Source organism: Pristiophorus japonicus, chromosome 9 (genome assembly GCF_044704955.1).
Source record: "Pristiophorus japonicus isolate sPriJap1 chromosome 9, sPriJap1.hap1, whole genome shotgun sequence".
In the NCBI taxonomy this organism is placed as follows: Eukaryota; Metazoa; Chordata; class Chondrichthyes; family Pristiophoridae; genus Pristiophorus; species Pristiophorus japonicus.
Window position 1 is genome coordinate 5,662,724 of NC_091985.1, and position 20,152 is coordinate 5,682,875.

Consider the following 20,152-nt stretch of genomic DNA (forward strand, 5'->3'; position numbering starts at 1 on the left):
GACACCGTCGAGCACCTGCAGAACCTGAAGGAGGTTTTTAGTCGGCTTAATCGTGTCGGGCTCAGGTTAAAACGCTCGAAGTGAGTTTTCCTGGCGCCTGAAGTGGAGATCCTGGGGAGAAGAATCGCGGCGGACGGCATCAGGCCCACCGATTCGAAGACGGAGGCAATCGAGAACGCAACGAGACCACAGAACGTGACGGAGCTGTGGTCGTTTCTTGGACTCCTGGACTACTTTGGTAACTTCTTACCGCGTCTTAGCACAATGTTAGAACCCCTGCACGCCTTACTGCGTAAAGGAGATGAATGGGTATGGGGTAAAAGCCAAGAAAATGCCTTTGAGAAAGCTAGGAAACTGTTTTGCTCAAACAAATTGCTTGTATTGTATGATCCATGTAAACGTTTGGTACCAGCATGTGATGCGTCGTCATATAGTGTCGGGTGTGTATTGCAACAAGCAAATGAATCTGACAAATTGCAACCAGTTGCTTATGCATCCAGAAGTCTGTCTAAGGCTGAGAGGGCCTACAGCATGATCGAAAAAGAAACATTAGCGTATGTTTAAAAAAAAAGAAAAAAAAAAAAAAAAAAAAGAGAGAGATCATAGAGAGATAGTATTAACCACAAGCTGCTTATATCCCTATTTTCTGAAAGTAAGGGGATAAATACGAATGCATCGGCCCGCATCCAGAGATGGGCGCTCACGTTGTCCGCATACAACTACACCATCCGCCACAGGCCAGGCACAGAAAACTGTGCCGATGCTCTCAGTAGGCTGCCATTGCCCACCACAGGGGTGGAGATGGCACAGCCCGCAGATTTAGTCATGGTAATGGAAGCATTCGAGAGTGAGCAATCACCTGTTACCGCCCGACAGGTTAGAATCTCGATGAGCCAGGACCCCTTACTGTCCTTAGTAAAAAACTGTGTGCTCCACGGGAGTTGGTCTAGTGTCCTGTTAGAGATGCAGGAAGAAATAAAGCCGTACCAGCGGCGCAAAGATAAAATGTCTATACAGGCAGACTGCCTCCGATGGGGTAATCGGGTAGTGGAGGGCAGGGACACTTTCATCAGTGATCTCCACAGCACCCACCCAGGCATCGTAATGATGAAAGCGATAGCCAGATCCCACGTGTGGTGGCCCAGGATCGATGCAGACTTAGAATCCTGTGTGCACAAATGTAATACATGTTCCCAGTTAAGCAATGCACCCAGGGAGGCGTCACTAAGTTTATGGTCCTGACCCTCCAAACCCTGGTCCAGAGTCCATGTTGACTATGCAGGCCCATTCTTGGGAAAAATGTTCCTTGTGGTTGTAGATGCATACTCCAAATGGATTGAATGTGTGATAATGTCGGCAAGCACGTCCGCTGCCACCATTGAAAGCTAGCGGGCCATGTTTGCCATGCACGGCCTGTCTGACGTCCTTCTGAGTGACAATGGGCCGTGTTTCACCAGTGCCGAGTTCATGACCTGCAATGGGATCAAACATGTCACATCTGCCCCGTTTAAACCAACGTCCAACGGTCAGGCAGAGCAAGCAGTGCAAACCATCAAGCAGAGCTTGAAGAGGGTAACTGGAGGCTCACTGCAGACTCGCCTATCCCGAGTCCTGCTTAGTTACTGCACAAGACCCCACTCACTCACTGGATTCCCTCCCGCTGAACTGCTCATGAAAAGGGCACTTAAGACAAGGCTCTCGTTAGTCCACCCTGATCTATATGAACAGGTAGAGAGCAGGCGACTTCAACAGAATACATATCACGATCGCGCAAATGTGTCATGCGAAATCGAGACTAATGATCCTGTATTTGTGTTGCACTATGGACAAGGTCCCAAGTGGCTCCCCGGCACTGTCGTGGCCAAAGAGGGGAGTAGGGTGTTTCAGGTCAAACTTTCACATGGACTCACCTGCAGGAAACACTTGGATCAAACCAAACTCAGATTAACGGACTATCCAGAACAACCCATAATAGACTCTACCTTTTTCGACCCTCGCACACATGTACAAGTGGCAACCGACCTAGCGGTTGACCAGGAAGCAGAATCCATCACCTGCAGCAGCCCAGCAAGGCCAGTGAGGGCCCAACAAATGACTCACCAAAACCAGCATTTGCACCGAGACGATCAACCAGGGAAAGGAAGGCCCCAGATCGACTCACATTGTAAATAGTTACACATATTGACTTTGTGGGGGAGTGTTGTTATGTATGTAAATACCATGTTTAACCACCAGAGGGCTCATCCCCTGGAGTCCCAAGGGATCCCACAATCCCTTGGGAGCAGCTGTATATAAGGGGGCCTCACAGGCTGGAGAGGCACTCTGAGACCTGTAATAAAGGACTATGGTCACACCTTACTTTGAGCTTCCAGTATCTGGCCAGATTCTTTGTTCAAGACATAACAGAGTGCATGCTGTTGGGGGGGGGGGGGGGGTGGAGTGGGTGCTGTGGGGGGGGGGGGGAGGAGTGGGTGCTTTGGGGGGGGGGAGTGAGTACTGTGCGGGGGGGGAGTGGGTACTGTGGGGGGGGGGGAGTGGGTGCTGTGTGGGGGGGGGAGTGGGTGCTGTGGGGGGGGGGGAGGAGTGGGTGCTTTGGGGGGGGGGAGGAGTGGGTGCTTTGGGGGGGGGAGTGAGTACTGTGCGGGGGGGGAGTGGGTACTGTGGGGGGGGGGGGGAGTGGGTGCTGTGTGGGGGGGGAGTGGGTGCTGTGTGAGGGGGGGAGTGGGTGCTGTGGGGTGGGGTGGGGGGGGGGGAGTGGGTGCTGTGGGGGGGGGAGTGAGTACTGTGCGGGGGGGGAATGGGTACTGTGGGGGGGGGGAGTGGGTGCTGTGTGAGGGGGGGAGTGGGTGCTGTGGGGGGGGGGAGTGGGTGCTGTGGGGGGGGGGGGAGTGGGTGCTGTGGGGGGGGGGGGAGTGGGTGCTGTGGGGGGGGGGGGGAGTGGGTGCTGTGGGGGGGGGGGGGAGTGGGTGCTGTGGGGGGGGGGGGAGTGGGTGCTGTGGGGGGGGGGGGGAGTGGGTGCTGTGGGGGGGGGGAGTGGGTGCTGTGGGGGGGGGGGGAGTGGGTGCTGTTGGGGGGGGGAGTGAGTACTGTGCGGGGGGGGAATGGGTGCTGTGGGGGGGGGGGAGTGGGTGCTGTGGGGGGGGGGGGAGTGGGTGCTGTTGGGGGGGGGAGTGAGTACTGTGCGGGGGGGGAATGGGTGCTGTGGGGGGGGGGAGTGGGTGCTGTGGGGGGGGGGGAGTGGGTGCTGTGGGGGGGGGGGAGTGGGTGCTGTTGGGGGGGGGAGTGAGTACTGTGCGGGGGGGGGAGTGGGTGCTGTGGGGGGGGGGGGAGTGGGTGCTGTTGGGGGGGGGAGTGAGTGCTGTGGGGGGGGGAGTGAGTGCTGTGGGGGGGGGAGTGAGTGCTGTGGGGGGGGGGAGTGGGTGCTTTGGGGGGGGAGTGAGTACTGTGGGGGGGGGGGAGTGGGTGCTGTGGGGGGGGGGGAGTGGGTGCTGTGGGGGGGGGGGAGTGGGTGCTTTGGGGGGGGGGAGTGAGTACTGTGCGGTGGGGGAGTGGGTACTGTGGGGGGGGGAGTGGGTGCTGTGGGGGGGGTGGAGTGGGTGCTGTGTGGGGGGGGAGTGGGTGCTGTGGGGGTGGGGGTGGAGTGGGTGCTTTGGGGGGGGGGAGTGAGTACTGTGCGGGGGGGGAGTGGGTGCTTTGGGGGGGGAGTGAGTACTGTGCGGTGGGGGAGTGGGTACTGTGGGGGGGGGGAGTGGGTGCTGTGGGGGGGGGGGAGTGGGTGCTGTGCGGGGGGGGAGTGGGTACTGTGGGGGGGGGAGTGGGTGCTGTGGGGGGGGGTGGAGTGGGTGCTGTGGGGGGGGGAGTGAGTACTGTGCGGGGGGGGAGTGGGTACTGTGGGGGGGGGGAGTGGGTGCTGTGGGGGGGGGGGAGTGGGTGCTGTGCGGGGGGGGAGTGGGTACTGTGGGGGGGGGAGTGGGTGCTGTGGGGGGGGGTGGAGTGGGTGCTGTGGGGGGGGGAGTGAGTACTGTGCGGGGGGGAAGTGAGTACTGTGGGGGTGGGGGTGGGGGTGGGGGGGGAGTGGGTGCTGTGCGGGGGGGGAGTGGGTACTGTGGGGGGGGGAGTGGGTGCTGTGGGGGGGGGTGGAGTGGGTGCTGTGTGGGGGGGGGAGTGGGTGCTGTGTGGGGGGGGAGTGGGTGCTGTGGGGGTGGGGGTGGGGGTGGGGGGGGAGTGGGTGCTTTGGGGGGGGGAGTGAGTACTGTGCGGGGGGGGAGTGGGTACTGTGGGGGGGGGGAGTGGGTGATGTGTGGGGGGGGAGTGGGTGCTGTGGGGGGGGGGGAGTGGATGCTGTGGGGGGGGGGGAGTGGGTGCTGTGTGGGAGGGGAGTGGGTGCTGTGGGGGGGGGGGAGTGGATGCTGTGTGGGGGGGGAGTGGGTGCTGTGGGGGGGGGGGAGTGGGTGCTGTGTGGGAGGGGAGTGGGTGCTGTGGGGGGGGGGGAGTGGATGCTGTGTGGGGGGGGAGTGGGTGCTGTGGGGGGGGGGAGTGGGTGATGTGTGGGGGGGGAGTGGGTGCTGTGTGGGAGGGGAGTGGGTGCTGTGGGGGGGGGGGAGTGGATGCTGTGTGGGAGGGGAGTGGGTGCTGTGGGGGGGGGGGAGTGGATGCTGTGGGGGGGGGGGAGTGGGTGCTGTGGGGGGGGGGGGAGTGGGTGCTGTGGGGGGGGGGGAGTGGATGCTGTGGGGGGGGGGGAGTGGGTGCTGTGGGGGGGGGGGGAGTGGGTGCTGTGGGGGGGGGGGAGTGGATGCTGTGGGGGGGGGGGAGTGGGTGCTGTGGGGGGGGGGGAGTGGATGCTGTGGGGGGGGGGGAGTGGGTACTGTGGGGGGGGGGAGTGGGTGCTGTGCGGGGGGGGAGTGGGTACTGTGGGGGGGGGGAGTGGGTGCTGTGCGGGGGGGGAGTGGGTACTGTGGGGGGGGGGAGTGGGTGCTGTGTGGTGGGGGGAGTGGGTGCTGTGGCGGGGGGGGGAGTGGGTGTGGGTGCTAGGGTTTCGGGATGGAGGGGGCCTTTCAGTTTCAGCAGCCAGACTGCGACTCCCGTTCACTGAGTTACAAGGGGCTTACTTGGCCGAACATGTGGTGATGAGAGAGATGTTTGCCTTGATGTCTAATCGTCTCTGTCCACACCCTCTCTCCCAGAACTCGATCAAGCTCCTGTACCACTGCATGTGGCCCCGGTGCCAGAAACGCCTCTGTTCAACTGTCGGAATTCGCAGGCACATCCGAACCGTGCATCTCGGGTATGTGAGGCCTCGGGGGAGAAATGGGTCATGGGAGGGAGGGGGGAGGGGAGATGGGCCACGGGGAGGGGGGGAGACGGGGCCACGGGGGGAGGAGGGGCCATTGGGGGTGGTGTGGTGGGGTCGCGGGGAGACGGCTCACGGGGTGCCCCAGGGGCGGGGGGAGGCTGTGTGGAGCTGATTGCCTGCCCTCAGTAATAATGAAGAATAACATTCTGAGGTGTAGAGCTGATGGAGGTCACACAATGAAACACTCCCAGGGCAGGTACAGGGGGTTAGATACAGAGTAAAGCTCCCTCTACACTGTCCCATCAAACACTCCCAGGGCAGGTACAGGGGGTTAGATACAGAGTAAAGCTCTCTCGACACTGTCCCATCAAACACTCCCAGGGCAGGTACAGCACGGGGTTAGATACAGAGTAAAGCTCCCTCTACACTGTCCCATCAAACACTCCCAGGGCAGGTACAGCACGGGGTTAGATACAGAGTAAAGCTCCCTCTACACTGTCCCATCAAACACTCCCAGGGTAGGTACAGGGGGTTAGATACAGAGTAAAGCTCCCTCTACACTGTCCCATCAAACACTCCCAGGGCAGGTACAGGGGGTTAGATATAGAGTAAAGCTCCCTCTACACTGTCCCATCACACACTCCCAGGGCAGGTACAGCACGGGGTTAGATACAGAGTAAAGCTCCCTCTACACTGTCCCCGTCAAACACTCCCAGGGCAGGTACAGCACGGGGTTAGATACAGAATAAAGCTCCCTCTACACTATCCCATCAAACACTCCCAGGGCAGGTACAGGGGGTTAGATACAGAGTAAAGCTCCCTCTACACTGTCCCATCAAACACCCCCAGGGCAGGTACAGGGGGTTAGATACAGAGTAAAGCTCCCTCTACACTGTCCCATCAAACACCCCCAGGGCAGGTACAGGGGGTTAGATACAGAGTAAAGCTCCCTCTACACTGTCCCATCAAACACCCCCAGGGCAGGTACAGGGGGTTAGATACAGAGTAAAGCTCCCTCTACACTGTCCCATCAAACACTCCCAGGGCAGGTAAAGGGGTTAGATACAGAATAAAGCTCCCTCTACACTGTCCTATTGAATTGTTGTTGATATTTTAAGATGTCATGAACTGTGCAGAATGAAGACACTGTAGAAGTTAATGCTGTGGTGTGTGTCTCCCCCCAGTGGTGTAGCTGGTTAGTGCAGTGCCTGCTGTGTTTCGGGACCATGCAGTTTAAGTCAGTGACGTAGTTAGTTCATCTCAGACAGCACGTTGTGGGAAAGCATTTCCAGCATCACTCCCCTGGGCTGTGGAGCAGGGAGGTGAACTGGTGTTCTTGCTGCTGGCTCTAACCAATGATCTGTGTTGGGAAGTGTGTGCACATGATGCCAGGGATGAGGACCTTCAGTTACATGGAGAGACTGGAGAAGCTGAGGTTGTTCTCCTTCGAGCAGTGAGGGTTACGAGGAGATTTGATCAAGGTGTTCAAAATCATGAATGGTTTTGATAGAATATTCCAACCCTCCTTAGAAATGAGGATTGGAGAATTGCAAATGTTATACCATTGTTCAAAAAAAGGTGCAAAGATAACCCCAGCAACTACAGGCCGGTCAGTTTAACCTCGGCAGTGGGGAAGCTGTTAGAAACAGTAATCAGAGACAAAATTAACAGTCACTTGGACAATTGTGGATTGATTAAGGAAAGCTAGCACAGATTTGTTAAAGGCAAATCATGCTTAATCACATTGATCGAGTTTTTTGATGAAATTAACTGAGAGGGTTGATGAGGGTAATGGGGTTGACGTGGTATATATGGATTTCCAAAAGGCGTTTGATAAAGTGCCACATAATAGGCTTGCCAGCAAAGTTGAAGCCCATGGAATAAAAGGGACAGAGACAGCATGTGTACGGGATTGTCTCAGCGACAGGGAACGGAGAGTAGTGGGGAACGGTTGTTTATCGGACTGGAGGCAGGTATACAGTGGTGTTCCCCAGGGGTCGGGACTGGGACCACTGCTTTTCCTGATATATATTAATGACTTGGACTTGGGTGTACAGGGCACAATTTCAAAATTTACAGATGACACAAAACTTGGCAGTATAGTGAACAGTGAGGAGGGTAGTGATAGACTTCAGGAAGAATGGGCAGATGAAATTTAACACAGAAAAGTGTGAAGTGATACATTTTGGGAGAAAGAATAAGGAGAGGAAATATAAACTAAATAAGGGTGCAGGAACAGGGAGATTTTTTGTGTCCTCCTCACAACTTGCTTTCCCACCCATCTTTATATCGTCAGCAAATTTGGCTACTCGGTCCCTTCATCCAAGTCATTCATATAGATTGTAAATAGATGAGGCCCCAGCACCGATCCCTGTGGAACCCCACTAGTTACTGTTTGCTATCCGGAAAATGATCAATTTATCCTGACTCTCTATTTTCTGTTAGTGAGCTAATCCTCTATCCATGCTAATATATTACCCCCAACCCGTGAACTTTCATCTTGTGCAGTAACCTTTTATGTGGTATCTTATCGAATGCCTTCTGGAAATCCAAATACACCAGATCGACCGGTTCCCCCTTATCCACCCTGCTCATTACATCCTCAAAGAACTCCAGAAAATTTGTTAAATGTGATTTCCCTTTCATAAAACCATGTTGACTTTGCTTGATTGACTTATGCTTTTCCAAATGTCCTGCTACTGCTTCCTTAATAATGGACTCCAGCATTTTCCCAACGACAGATGTTAGGCTAACTGGTCTATAGTTTCCTGCTTTCTTTCTGCCTCCTTTTTTAAATAAGGGCGTTGCATGTGCGGTTTTCCAATCCGCTGGAACCTCCGCAGAATCCAAGGAATTTGGGTAGGTTACAACCAAGGCAGCCACTATCTCTGCAGCCACTTCTTTTAAGACCCTAGGATGCAGGCCATCAGGTCCAGGAGACTTGTCCGCCTTTTGTCCCATTATTTTACCGAGTACTACTTGTTTAGTGATAATAGAACATAAGAACATACATAAGAACAAAATAACACAAGAATTAGGAACAGCAGTAGGCCATCCAGCCCCTCGAGCCTGCTTCGCCATTCAAAAAGATCATGGCTGATCTGGCCGTGGACTCAGCTCCACTTACCTGCCCACTCCCCGTAACCCTTAATTCCCTTATTGGTTAAAAATCTATCTATCTGTGACTTGAATACATTCAATGAGCTAGCCTCAACTGCTTCCTTGGACAGAGAATTCCACAGATTCACAACCCTCTGGGAGAAGAAATTCCTTCTCAACTCGGTTTTAAATTGGCTCCCCCGTATTTTGAGGCTGTGCCCCCTAGTTCTAGTCTCCCCGACCAGTGGAAACAACCTCTCTGCCTCTATCTTGTCGATCCCTTTCATTATTTTAAATGTTTCGATAAGATCACCCCTCATCCTACTGAACTCCAACGGGTAAAGACCCAGTCTACTCAATCTATCATCATAAGGTAACCCCCTCATCTCCGGAATCAGCCTAGTGAATCGTCTCTGTACCCCCTCCAAAGCTAGTATATCCTTCCTTAAGTAAGGTGACCAAAACTGCACGCAGTACTCCAGGTGCGGCCTCACCAATACCCTGTACAGTTGCAGCAGGACCTCCCTGCTTTTGTACTCCATCCCTCTCGCAATGAAGGCCAACATTCCATTCGCCTTCCTGATTACCTGCTGCACCTGCAAACTAACCTTTTGGGATTCATGCACAAGGACCCCCAGGTCCCTCTGCACCACAGCATGTTGTAATTTCTCCCCATTCAAATAATATTCCCTTTTACTGTTTTTTTTTCCAAGGTGGATGACCTCACACTTTCCGACATTGTATTCCATCTGCCAAACCTTAGCCCATTCGCTTAACCTATCTAAATCTCCTTGCAGCCTCTCTGTGTCCTCTACACAACCCGCTTTCCCACTAATCTTTGTGTCATCTGCAAATTTTGTTACACTACACTCTGTCCCCTCTTCCAGGTCATCTATGTATATTGTAAACAGTTGTGGTCCCAGCACCGATCCCTGTGGCACACCACTAACCACCGATTTCCAACCCGAAAAGGACCCATTTATCCCGACTCTCTGCTTTCTGTTCGCCAGCCAATTCTCGATCCATGCTAATACATTTCCTCTGACTCCGCGTACCCTTATCTTCTGCAGTAACCTTTTGTGTGGCACCTTATCGAATGCCTTTTGGAAATCTAAATACACCACATCCATCGGTACACCTCTATCCACCATGCTCATTATATCCTCAAAGAATTGTAGTAAATTAGTTAAACATGATTTCCCCTTCATGAATCCATGCTGCGTCTGCTTGATTGCACTATTCCTATCTAGATGTCCCACTATTTCTTCCTTAATGATAGCTTCAAGCATTTTCCCCACTACAGATGTTAAACTAACCGGCCAAGAGTTACCTGTCTTTTGTCTGCCCCCTTTTTTAAACAGAGGCGTTACATTAGCTGCTTTCCAATCCGCTGGTACCTCCCCAGAGTTCAGAGAATTTTGGTAGATTATAACGAATGCATCTGCTATAACTTCCGACATCTCTTTTAATACCCTGGGATGCATTTCATCAGGACCAGGGGACTTGTCTACCTTGAGTCCCATTAGCCTGTCCAGCACTACCCCCCTAGTGATAGTGATTGTCTCAAGGTCCTCCCTTCCCACATTCCTGTGACCAGCAATTTTTGGCATGGTTTTTGTGTCTTCCACTGTGAAGACCGAAGCAAAATAATTGTTTAAGGTCTCAGCCATTTCCACATTTTCCCATTATTAAATCCCCCTTCTCATCTTCTAAGGGACCAACATTCACTTTAGTCACTCTTTTCCGTTTTATATATCGGTAAAAGCTTTGTATTAAGTTCCTCCCTCCCTTTAGCCCCTCGATTATCCATTATTTGACCCTCTGTGGGCCCGACTCCATCCTTGGCGGCACTTGGGCAGCAAGCCGCGATTGGGAGCTCCCACCGGCTGCCACCCTTTGAAGGACCTTCACGATGAATATTCCGCCCAACGTACCGTCGGGTACCTCGTTGGCCATCGGCGGTCCTTTCGGCGGGTGGGGCCTTCACCAATTTTGGGCCCTTAGTTCCCAGCCTTGGTCACCTTGCAACCACGCCTCTGTCATGCCTATCAGATCATACCCATTTGTATCTATTTGTGCCGTCAACTCATCTATTTTATTATGAATGCTGCGTGCATTCAAGTAAAGAGCTTTTAAATTTGTTTTTTTTACCATTTTTCCCTGATTTGACCCCACTTTGTGATAAACTCTTATATTTATACATTCTGTCCCTTCCTGTCCCGCTCTGGTTATCATTTCTCCCAATGCTACCCTGGCCCTATTGCCTTCTCCTTGCTCTTTGTCTTATTAAATTCCCACTCACACGAACCCTCACCACTTTAAAGTGATTGACAAAAGAACCAGAGCGGGAGATGAAGAGAATTATTTTTACGCAGTGAGTTATCGGGAGATGGAACGCGCTGCCTGAATGGGCAGTGGAAGCAGATTCAATAGTAACTTTCCAAAGGAAATTATTATTTGAAAAGGAGAAATTTGCAGGGCAGTGGTGTAAAAAGCAGTGGGGGTGGGACTAATTGGATCGCTCATTCAAAGACCCAGCACAGGCACGATGGGCTGAATGGCCCCCTTCGTGCTGTAAGATTCTAGGACATTGAATGAGGCAGGGTCTAGCTCTCTGCTGAAGCACACTCTGGTTGAATAGCCTCAGCTTGCAAGTGAAGATTGGCCGCTCGGCTGAGGTAGTGTGGGTGGGGTGTTAGTCACCCACTATCTCCACTGACACCCCCTCGCTGCACCATGGGGCCAGGAGACTAACCCCTCCGGCCTGCCCATCTACGCGTCGGCCTTGGATTGAGATTAAACTGCAGTGTGTGTCGCTTACAACCTGAGGGAGAGCGGACTGTCGGGCGGGGCGGGGGGAGATTGGGAAGGGAGTTTCCCGTGCTATCGTTGCTCCTGTGTTTCAAGCTGCTGTTGTTAAAACAGCATAATAAAAAACAGATTATCTGGTCATTATCACATTGCTGTTTGTGGGAGCTTGCTTGTGTGCAACTTGGCTGACCTGTTTCCCACATTACAACAGTGGCTACACTCCAAAAGTATTTAATTGGCTGTAAAGTGCTTTGAGACGTCCGGTGGTCATGAAAGGTGCTATAAAAATGCAAGTCTTTCTTTCTTAATTTCGACAGATGCAGCGACTCTGATCACAGTAATGGAGAGGAAGATTTCTACTACACCGAGATCGGAGTGAGTGCGGACCAGGTCTCCGAGACACTGGCCAGTCGATGCTGTGCATCTCCACCCGCCGCTCTCCAGTGTCAGCGAGTCGCTGCCGCCCCTCAGTCGCTGGGCCCACGGGAGGGGACGTCGGATATCCAGATCCCGGACATGCTCAGTCGGTCCGCTCCCAGCTGCCTGTGGCAGGTCTGTGTGGATCACACCTACCAGGTGGGGGCAGCAGAGAGCTCGGGGCGGACCAACCAGGAGTGCAGTTCCAACAGAAGCCCAGCTCTCGGAGTCTTGTGCACCTCAATATTGGCCAATAACAGAGGGCACTGACCGTTGGCTGGGCAGTGGGTCTGGGCACTGCCCGAGGGGTTGGGCAGTGCCCGTGGTTTGGGCACTGACCGAGGAATTGGGCAGTGGGTCAGGGCAGTGACCGAGGGGTTGAGCAGTGGGTTTGGGCAGTGCCCTGAAGGTTGGGCAATAACTGAGGGGTTGGGCATTGGGTCTGAGCAGTGACCGAGGGGTTGAGCAGTGGGTTTGGGCAGTGCCCTGAGGGTTGGGCAGTGCCCACGGTCTGGGCAGTGACCGAGGGGTTGGGCAATGACCGAGGGGTTGAGCAGTGGGTTTGGGCAGTGCCCTGAGGGTTGGGCAGTACCCGCGGTCTGGGCAGTGACCGAGGGGTTGAGCAGTGCCCACGGTCTGGGCAGTGAATGAGGGGTTGGGCATTGGGTCTGAGCAGTGACCAAGGGGTTGGGCAATGACCGAGGGGTTGAGCAGTGGGTCTGGGCAGTGCCCTGAGGGGTTGGGAAGTGGGTCTGGGCAGTGCCCGCGGTCTGGGCAGTGAATGAGGGGTTGGGCAGTGCCCACGGTCTGGGCAGTGCCCTGAGGGGTTGGGAAGTGGGTCTGGGCATTGGGCAGTGACTGAGTCTCCTTCCTTTCCAGGTCTCTCCAGACTACGGCTGTTGCGTCACGTTGGGAGACTGCTCTGTCCAGCCACACGCGGCTTTGTTCAACCCGCACATCGTATTCGCCTCGACGCCTCAGACACTCAGCGGGGTAAAGTGAGTGACGGGCAGGGCTTGTGTACTGCGAGATTTGACCATTGCAATGGCTGTGAAAGTAAATTGTTTCCCGTTTCCCGATTGACAGGAAGGTCCGCGGTGATGCTAAGAAATGCCGCAAGGTCTATGGTGCGGAGAACAGGAGCCAGTGGTGCACAGCCTGTAAATGGAAGAAAGCTTGTCAGCGCTTTCATCACTGAGGGTGGAAGCTGCCTTTAATACAAATATAACACCGGCTCCTTGTGAGAAGAGGGACTCTGCAGGATTGGGATGGGGTGCATTTGTCCCTCTGTAGGGCATCTATCGTTCAGACTGGGGCTCAAGCTGTCCAGAGTCTGTCTGTTGGGGAGAGAAAAGAAAAAGAAAGTCTTGCATTGATATATCCCCTTTAACCAGCACTGGATGCGCTTTACAGACAATGAAGTACTTTTAGAGTGTAGTCACTATTGTAATGTCGGGAATTCATAGTCCGCAATGTGAGCCGCACGACTTCACGGCCCCGCGATTGGCCCGTGCTCCACCTCTCGGCCTCGACCTCTCCGCTCCTCCGTCCCTCATCTCCGTTTCCGATCTCCGCTCCTCGCCCGCCCGACCCCGGAACCTCGCCCGTCCCAACCTCTGCTCCTAGCCCGTCCCGACCTCCGGACTTCGCCCGTCCCGACCCCGGAACCTCGCCCGTCCCGACCCCGGAACCTCGCCCGTCCCGACCCCGGAACCTCGCCCGTCCCGACCTCCGCTCCTCGCCCGTCCCGACCCCGGAACCTCGCCCGTCCCGACCCCGGAACCTCGCCCGTCCCGACCTCCGCTCCTCGCCCGTCCTGACCCCGGAACCTCGCCCGTCCCGACCTCCACTCCTCGCCCGTCCCGACCCCGGAACCTCGCCCGTCCCGACCTCCGCTCCTCGCCCGTCCCGACCCCGGAACCTCGCCCGTCCCGACCCCGGAACATCGCCCGTCCTGACCCCGGAACCTCGCCCGTCCCGACCTCCGCTCCTCGCCCGTCCCGACCCCGGAACCTCGCCCGTCCCGACCCCGGAACATCGCCCGTCCCGACCCCGGAACCTCGCCCGTCCCAACCTCCGCTCCTCACCCGTCCCGACCCCGGAACCTCGCCCGTCCCGACCCCGGAACCTCGCCCGTCCCGACCCCGGAACCTCGCCCGTCCCGACCCCGGAACCTCGCCCGTCCCGACCCCGGAACCTCGCCCGTCCCGACCTCCGCTCCTCGCCCGTCCCGACCCCGGAACCTCGCCCGTCCCGACCTCCGCTCCTCGCCCGTCCCGACCCCGGAACCTCGCCCGTCCCGACCTCCGGACCTCGCCCGTCCCGACCCCGGAACCTCGCCCGTCCCGACCTCCGCTCCTCGCCCGTCCCGACCCCGGAACCTCGCCCGTCCCGACCCCGGAACCTCGCCCGTCCCGACCCCGGAACCTCGCCCATCCCGACCTCCGCTCCTCGCCCGTCCCGACCCCGGAACCTCGCCCGTCCCGACCTCCGGACCTCGCCCGTCCCGACCTCCGGACCTCGCCCGTCCCGACCTCCGCTCCTCGCCCGTCCCGACCTCCGCTCCTCGCCCGTCCCGACCTCCGGACCTCGCCCGTCCCGACCTCCGGACCTCGCCCGTCCCGACCTCCGCTCCTCGCCCGTCCCGACCTCCGCTCCTCGCCCGTCCCGACCCCGGAACCTCGCCCGTCCCGACCTCCGCTCCTCGCCCGTCCCGACCCCGGAACCTCGCCCGTCCCGACCTCCGCTCCTCGCCCGTCCCGACCTCCGCTCCTCGCCCGTCCCGACCCCGGAACCTCGCCCGTCCCGACCTCCGGACCTCGCCCGTCCCGACCCCGGAACCTCGCCCGTCCCGACCTCCGCTCCTCGCCCGTCCCGACCCCGGAACCTCGCCCGTCCCGACCCCGGAACCTCGCCCGTCCCGACCCCGGAACCTCGCCCGTCCCGACCTCCGCTCCTCGCCCGTCCCGACCCCGGAACCTCGCCCGTCCCGACCTCCGCTCCTCGCCTGTCCCGACCCCGGAACCTCGCCCGTCCCGACCTCCGGACCTCGCCCGTCCCGACCCCGGAACCTCGCCCGTCCCGACCTCCGCTCCTCGCCCGTCCCGACCCCGGAACCTCGCCCGTCCCGACCCCGGAACCTCGCCCGTCCCGACCCCGGAACCTCGCCCATCCCGACCTCCGCTCCTCGCCCGTCACGACCCCGGAACCTCGCCCGTCCCGACCTCCGGACCTCGCCCGTCCCGACCTCCGGACCTCGCCCGTCCCAACCTCCGCTCCTCGCCCGTCCCGACCTCCGCTCCTCGCCCGTCCCGACCCCGGAACCTCGCCCGTCCCGACCTCCGCTCCTCGCCCGTCCCGACCCCGGAACCTCGCCCGTCCCGACCTCCGCTCCTCGCCCGTCCCAACCTCCGCTCCTCGCCCGTCCCGACCCCGGAACCTCGCCCATCCCGACCTCCGCTCCTCGCCCGTCCCGACCTCCGCTCCTCGCCCGCCCCAACCCCCGCTCCTCGCCCGTCCCGACCCCGGAACCTCGCCCGTCCCGACCTCCGCTCCTCGCCCGTCCCGACCTCCGGACCTCGCCCGTCCCGACCTCCGCTCCTCGCCCGTCCCGACCCCCGCTCCTCGCCCGTCCCGACCCCGGAACCTCGCCCGTCCCGACCCCGGAACCTCGCCCGCCCCAACCTCCGCTCCTCACCCGCCCCGACCCCGGAACCTCGCCCGTCCCGACCCCGGAACCTCGCCCGCCCCAACCTCCGCTCCTCACCCGCCCCAACCTCCGCTCCTCGCCCGCCCCGACCCCCGCTCCTCGCCCGCCCCGACCTCCGCTCCTCGCCCGCCCCAACCTCCGCTCCTCGCCCGCCCCAACCTCCGCTCCTCGCCCGCCCCAACCTCCGCTCCTCGCCCGCCCCAACCTCCGCTCCTCGCCCGCCCCAACCTCCGCTCCTCGCCCGTCCTGACCTCCGCTCCTCGCCTGTCCCGACCTCCGCTCCTCGCCCGTCCCGACCCCGGAACCTCGCCCGTCCCGACCCCGGAACCTCGCCCGCCCCAACCTCCGCTCCTCGCCCGCCCCAACCTCCGCTCCTCGCCCGCCCCGACCTCCGCTCCTCGCCCGTCCTGACCTCCGCTCCTCGCCCGCCCCAACCTCCGCTCCTCGCCCGTCCCGACCCCGGAACCTCGCCCGCCCCAACCTCCGCTCCTCGCCCGTCCCGACCCCGGAACCTCGCCCGTCCCGACCCCGGAACCTCGCCAGTCCCAACCTCCGCTCCTCGCCCGCCCCGACCTCCGCTCCTCGCCCGCCCCAACCCCCGCTCCTCGCTCGTCCCAACCTCCGCTCCTCGCCCGTCCCGACCCCGGAACCTCGCCCGCCCCAACCTCCGCTCCTCGCCCGCCCCAACCCCCGCTCCTCGCCCGTCCCAACCCCCGCTCCTCGCTCGTCCCAACCTCCGCTCCTCGCCCGTCCCGACCCCCGCTCCTCGCCCGTCCCGACCCCCGCTCCTCGCCCGTCCCGACCCCGGAACCTCGCCCGCCCCAACCTCCGCTCCTCGCCCGCCCCGACCCCCGCTCCTCGCCCGTCCCGACCCCCGCTCCTCGCCCGTCCCGACCCCCGCTCCTCGCCTGTCCCGACCCCCGCTCCTCGCCCGTCCCGACCCCCGCTCCTCGCCCGTCCCGACCCCCGCTCCTCGCCTGTCCCGACCTCCGCTCCTCGCCCGTCCCGACCCCCGCTCCTCGCCCGTACCGACCCCCGCTCCTCGCCCGTCCCGACCCCCGCTCCTCGCCCGTCCCGACCCCGGAACCTCGCCCGTCCCGACCCCCGCTCCTCGCCCGTCCCGACCCCCGCTCCTCGCCCGTCCCGACCTCCGCTCCTCGCCCGTCCCGACCTCCGCTCCTCGCCCGTCCCGACCTCCGCTCCTCGCCCGTCCCGACCCCGGAACCTCGCCCGTCCCGACCCCGGAACCTCGCCCGTCCCGACCTCCGCTCCTCGCCCGTCCCGACCCCGGAACCTCGCCCGCCCCAACCTCCACTCCTCGCCCGTCCCGACCCCGGAACCTCGCCCGCCCCAACCTCCGCTCCTCGCCCGTCCCGACCCCGGAACCTCGCCCGTCCCGACCCCCGCTCCTCGCCCGTCCCGACCCCCGCTCCTCGCCCGTCCCGACCCCCGCTCCTCGCCCGTCCCGACCTCCGCTCCTCGCCCGTCCCGACCTCCGCTCCTCGCCCGTCCCGACCTCCGCTCCTCGCCCGTCCCGACCTCCGCTCCTCGCCCGTCCCGACCCCGGAACCTCGCCCGTCCCGACCTCCGCTCCTCGCCCGTCCCGACCCCGGAACCTCGCCCGCCCCAACCTCCACTCCTCGCCCGTCCCGACCCCGGAACCTCGCCCGCCCCAACCTCCGCTCCTCGCCCGTCCCGACCCCCGCTCCTCGCCCGTCCCGACCTCTGCATTGGTCATTCTGCTGTTGCGTTAGTTGGGCCTTTTTTTGATTTGCCCACAGCTCCAAACTGCTCCTCTGATTGAGGTCCTGTGGGGAGGAGGGAGGACAGTAGGAGAATGTTTGAGTCTGTGTGTATGTATTGGCACATGCGGCAGAGCCTGGTCTCCAGTCGCCTTGGATCCCCTTGCCACTGGACCAAGACCCTACTCCGGTGGCTGGTGTGAAACGTTAATAGAATTCATGGACAGGCATCTTCCACCGTTTAAAATGAGTTAATTAGTCACCTGAGAATTCATTTAGTGTGGAAGCAAGCCATCCTCGACCCCGAGGGACTGTCTATGGTGACGATTGTAGGAAACGCAGCAGCCAATTTGCACACAGCAAACTCTCACAAACAGCAATGTGATAATGACCAGATAATCTGTTTTAGTGATAGTAGTTGAGGGATACATATTGGCCAGAACACCGGGGATAACTCCCGTGCTCTTCGAAATAGATTTTTTATGTCCACCTGAGAGAGCAGGCGGGGCCTCGGTTTAACGTCTCATCCAAAAGACGGCACCTGACAGTGCGGCACTCCCTCAGCACTGGGAGTGACAGCCTAGATTTATGCGCTCGATCCTAGAGTGGGACTTGACCCCACAACCTTTGGACTCCGAGGCGAGTGTGCTGCCCACTGAGTCACAGCTGACTGCTGGGGAGAGGGAACAAACGCTGATGTTGGGCCAGCCACACATGATAGGCTGGGTGTAAAGCCAGGGATTGAGCAGAAGGTCCAAGAGAGCTGGGGCTCCGAGCAGCAGGACTATCCTGGTCCAGCACATGGAGCCTCGGCCAGCCGTGGTGCTGGGTGCGCCTGACCTTTCACCATTTCTGCCCTCACACATGATTCCCCCACTGATTCGGCATCACTGGCCTCTGCCATCACCAGCTGTTATTTTATTAAGTGTATTTTTTGGGGGTGGGGAGAGGACAGAGATGAAGGGAGCAAAGCAAACGGACTCAGTATCAGCAAACCTTCTTTCGAGCTGGGTTTGTCGAGAGGCTTTCCTCTGACCTTGGGTGCTCTGTTTCAGCTCCGCATGTTTTTAAAGACCCAGAGTGGCCCCACTGTTTCTATCATCAGTGGAATTTGACTGCAGAGGGACAATGAGATTGAAGTATTATTTACAGCAGCTACAAGTATTTAAAATTCTGAAACATTTGCCCAGGATCTGGGAACAGCCAAAGGTGGTGACAGCACCGTCTACACTTGGTAAAAGGGAAAACAGTCTTGCCCCGACCCCTGTCCGTCCTACAATCCCCGGCGTACAATCTCCTAATTGCTCACCTCCTCTGATGCCAGTGTCGGTTTCATAGTGTTAAAGTCATTGTAAGATCGGGGTCCGATCGCCTGCTCTTTCTGTCCTTTGTGGGGATCTTCAACGGGAGAGTGTGGAGTGTTTGCTAAAACCTGTGTGTGACTCAAACCACTGAGAGGCTGTGTGCTCATCTCCCAGTCCCCAGGGTGCTGTCTGTGTCCCCAGGGTGCTGTCTCTGTGTCCCCAGGGTGCTGTCTCTGTGTCCCCAGGGTGCTGTCTCTGTGTCCCCAGGGTGCTGTCTGTGTCCCCAGGGTGCTGTCTGTGTCCCCAGGGTGCTGTCTGTGTCCCCAGGGCGCTGTCTCCCAGTCCCCACGGTGCTGTCTCTGTGTCCCCAGGGTGTTGTGTCCCCAGGGTGTTGTCGCCCCAGGGTGCTGTCCACCCGGGGTGCTGTCTCTGTGTCCCCACGGTGCTGTCTCTGTGTCCCCAGGGTGTTGTCGCCCCAGGGTGCTGTCCACCCAGGGTGCTGTCTGTGTGTCCCCAGGGTGCTGTCTCCCCATCCCCAGGGTGCTGTCTCCATTTCCCAAGGGTGCTGGCTACCCAGGGTGCTGCCTCCATGTCCCCAGTGTGTGAATGAGCAGGAGCCGTGTCCAGGACCCGAAGCTGGACAACAGCTTCACATCCAGGGTTTTCTCTGGATGTGGGTATGACCCGCTGACACTTCCTGCTCCCACTTAGCGGCCCTCTCAATGGACCCTGACCCTGTGAACCCCGAGACTCCCTCCCCTCCCCTCCTTCCCCCGTTGCTTGGACACGGATTGCAGTTCCGGTTTTCGGGGTGGGTGAGCGGAGGGTTGAATGGTGGGGCATCTGAGGATTTGAGCACCTGTCTGCCATGTGCTTGAGCAGCTCCCACTAGTGGAGGGACGGAGGTACTGCAACCTTCCATCTGCTGCACGGGTCCCAGGGGACTCAGATTGTAGTTTCGGAGATCTGCAGGATTCCCTGGCAATGAATGTAGAATGCACTACACTGGTGTAAGATCAGGCAGCGTGTGCTGATAGAAGCCTGGACACGTCTCCTGTTCGCTCACACACAGACTGAGGCAGTGCTTTCACTGTCCTGTGTTGGTATATAATTCCCATAGTCCTCTGGCCCCACTGCTTCTGTCATAGAACGCGAGTCTGGACAAGATATCTGCTCCAAACTCATGCCAACAAAGGGCGTTAAACAGAATGGTTAAAGAGAGAGCGCAGAGGGAGCATGCTCTCCTCACCTCCTTCGCTCCCTAGTACCCGATCCTCCCTCTCCTTACCCTCCCTCCCCCCCACCCCCGATACTCCAGCCCCTCCCTCCCAATATCCCCTCTCTCCCCGATACCCACTCCCACCGCCCCTCTTTTCCTGACAAAGGGAATTGAATAAATTGAGCAGCTGACAGTCATGGGGGCAGTTTGAGGTCTGTCACGCCCACGGACATAATGTGTGTGGTTTGTATTAAAAGATAAAGCTTAAATAATTTATAAAATAAATGAAAATATAATCAAACGCGATTCCGAATTTCATGAAAACCTCTACATTGTAATTCTCTGCCCCAGAGAGCTGTGGAGGCTGGGTCAGTGAATATATTTAAGGCGGAGATAGACAGATTTTTGAGCGATAAGGGAGTAAAGGGTTATGGGGAGCGGGCGGGGAAGTGGAGCTGAGTCCATGATCAGATCAGCCATGATCTTATTGAATGGCGGAGCAGGCTCGAGGGGCCAGATGGCCTACTCCTGCTCCTAATTCTTATATTCTTATGTAAA

At 58.8% G+C, this 20,152-nt stretch overlaps 1 protein-coding gene across 2 annotated transcripts in view; it reads left to right on the forward strand.

Moving 5' to 3' along the window:
* Positions 1-13,247, forward strand: part of LOC139272924 (zinc finger protein 395-like) — a 42,883-nt gene extending 29,636 nt beyond the window's left edge. For both annotated transcript variants that reach the window (XM_070889038.1, XM_070889039.1), the window contains exons 6-9: positions 5,184-5,284; positions 11,521-11,779; positions 12,500-12,618; positions 12,707-13,247. In XM_070889038.1, coding sequence (XP_070745139.1) covers positions 5,184-5,284; positions 11,521-11,779; positions 12,500-12,618; positions 12,707-12,818 — 591 coding nt within the window. In that variant the 3' untranslated portion in view covers positions 12,819-13,247. The remainder of the gene's footprint in view (positions 1-5,183; positions 5,285-11,520; positions 11,780-12,499; positions 12,619-12,706) is intronic.
* Positions 13,248-20,152: the final 6,905 nt, after the last annotated feature.